Source organism: Tupaia chinensis, unplaced genomic scaffold (genome assembly GCF_000334495.1).
Source record: "Tupaia chinensis unplaced genomic scaffold, TupChi_1.0 Scaffold000231_1, whole genome shotgun sequence".
NCBI classification, from domain to species: Eukaryota; Metazoa; Chordata; class Mammalia; order Scandentia; family Tupaiidae; genus Tupaia; species Tupaia belangeri.
This window is the reverse complement of record NW_006159706.1, coordinates 793,515-795,816: the sequence shown is the minus strand read 5'-3', so window position 1 is coordinate 795,816 and position 2,302 is coordinate 793,515. Positions and strand designations below refer to the sequence as shown.

The 2,302-nt window shown below is 52.8% G+C and overlaps 1 protein-coding gene across 2 annotated transcripts in view; it reads left to right on the top strand.

Moving 5' to 3' along the window:
* TRIM72 (tripartite motif containing 72) overlaps nucleotides 1-937 on the top strand; it is an 11,404-nt gene extending 10,467 nt beyond the window's left edge. For both annotated transcript variants that reach the window (XM_027771692.1, XM_027771691.1), the window contains exon 7: nucleotides 1-937. This exon is cut by the window's left edge and continues 343 nt beyond it. In XM_027771692.1, the coding sequence (XP_027627493.1) occupies nucleotides 1-226 (226 nt within the window). In that variant the 3' untranslated portion in view covers nucleotides 227-937.
* The last annotated feature ends 1,365 nt before the right edge of the window (nucleotides 938-2,302 follow it).

The window sequence follows — 2,302 nt, the reverse complement described above, 5'->3', positions numbered from 1 at the left end:
GGGAGCCTCGGAGGGGCGGCCCACGCGCATCGGCCTCTACCTGAGCTTCAGCGACGGCGTGCTCTCCTTCTACGACGCCAGCAACGCCGACGCGCTGGAGCTGCTCTTCGCCTTCCACGAGCGCCTGCCCGGGCCGGTGTACCCCTTCTTCGACGTGTGCTGGCACGACAAGGGCAAGAACGCTCAGCCGCTGCTGCTGGTGGGGCCTGATGGGGAGGTAGTCTGAGCCTCCTGGCGGGGTTGGGGAGGGCGCGGGGTCCGAAAGGGGCTTGTTGGGGCTTGTCTTGTTTGTAGGGCCTGGAGGGAGGTGGGTGGGGGCGGGTTGCTGGGATTGAAGACAGGGCCCCGGGGCTGGGGCTCTCCAAGCATTCTGGAATGTGGGGGTCAGCACGGACAGGGGCCGGCCTCTCAGAAGCCGGGGTGAATAGGACCTGGGGGGAAAGGATATCCGAAGTCAGGTCAGTGAGGACTTCTGAGATCCGGAACCAGGAGGCCCAAGAGTTCCAGGAAGAAACTGAGGTTGAGGGGGGGAGGGGCCTGAGAACGTAGAGTGGGGGGCCCCTCCAGCCTCATACTGCTCTCCTGAGACTGGCGGTGGTGGAGGGGGGCTCCGACTTCAGCATACTGCAAGGCCGGTCACTTCCTGGGGTCTCCAACTGCGCAGGCGTCAGTTTCACCGCGAGCCGGATTCCCGCTAGCCTAGACAGGTCGAACTGCTGCATGTCCAGCAAGTTCCCAGGTGTCGCTGATGCTCCTGGTCACAGTGGGGCCACACTGGGCGAACACTGCATTGAGCACACTCCGCCTGTCAGAGCTCAGTGAAGCTCGGGCACAGATACAAAATCCCTCGGGGCTTAAAAAAGTTCCCAGAAAATGCGTGTTTAGAAAACACTGCACAAATTTCAGGGCTTTTTTTTTTTTTTTTTTTTTTTTTCCTTGCATTGGAATAAACTCATACTTTAATTCCTTTTCTTCACAACCTTTTGGAAGTCCCCTTGTATATTCTTCCATTCACTGTTTTAAGACTGCAAGCGCCTGTGATGAGTGAATAACCCCTGGCTATTTCCCTTTGCCTCAGGTATATGTTTACCGAATGTCTCAGACATTGAGGAAATCCCCAAATTTCCAACCGAGAAAAAGAGCTTGATGCTAACCCCACTCTGGGTCCTAGAGCCCTGGAGCGTAGAAGGCTCCCTACCCCCACCTCCCAGAGCTGGCCCCTCACTACTTATTTAGTCACCCACACCTTCTTCAGTTTTAGCTCACAGACCCACTTCCTGGGCTCTGGAGTAACCACTGAGACCCAGAGTCAGAGGCCTCTTCTCTCCAGGGAGAGGCCTTTTTGAATTCAGGCAGGTGGGACTCCAGGCTGCTGTCCCTTCTTTTCTAAAAGAAGCTGATGGCCTGAGGCCATTTACACAGGCTGGTTTGCAGCTGTTGATGTGTGAAAGTGCGTGGAGGGCCAGCCTGTGGCCTGGTGGTTAAGGCGACTGGATCCCAAACAGCCAATTGCCCGGTTCGAGTCTCAGCCTTTATAACTCGAAAAACACCGTGGGCATGTGTATGTACATGCTCCAAATCATAAAAGGAGGGAGAAAGGGACAAGAAAGGATTGCAGTGTGACCACGCTCCATGGGGTGTGCTTTTTTGCTTTCTCTCTCTGACCCTTTCCAGTGTGCACACGTATCTGCTGGCAAATTAAAACAAAACCAAAACCAAATAGAAAGGAGGCCCTTGGCAACTGGTACCAGTGTAGGGATTTCCTTGGGGGATGATGGGTATAGGTCAAAGAGGGCGAAAGGAATTGTGAGTGGGGCAAGAAAGGCCTAAAGATCTGACTGGGGAGGAGGGGCACTCTTGGGTACGTCTCCCAGAGAAAGGGCTATTGGGCCTTGGCTTTGAGAGACAGAAGAGAGTCTTGATTTCAGAAGCTCTTTCATGCTAGAAAAGAAAACAATAAAATAAAAGGATTAGCTGGTTATAAAGTCCAGCACCATTAATAAAAACCATTCTATTCTTAATACCTATAGCTAGGCAATGGCCTCCTAATTATCTCTGCAGTTGATCTTGACCTTTTAATCTTTCTAAAAATACAAATGTGGTTAGATGACTCAGTTACTCAACACTTTCGACAAATCCCTGTTGCTTACAGGATAAAGCCCAATTCTTCTGCTCAGCATGCAAGGTGCCCTCCCATTCTCCAGCCTCCTACTGCTGCTCTGTGAGTATCTGCCCTCAGGCCATGCTGAACTCTAGGGATTCCCACATGCCCTGCATCACACAATTTGCCTTGCCAGGAATG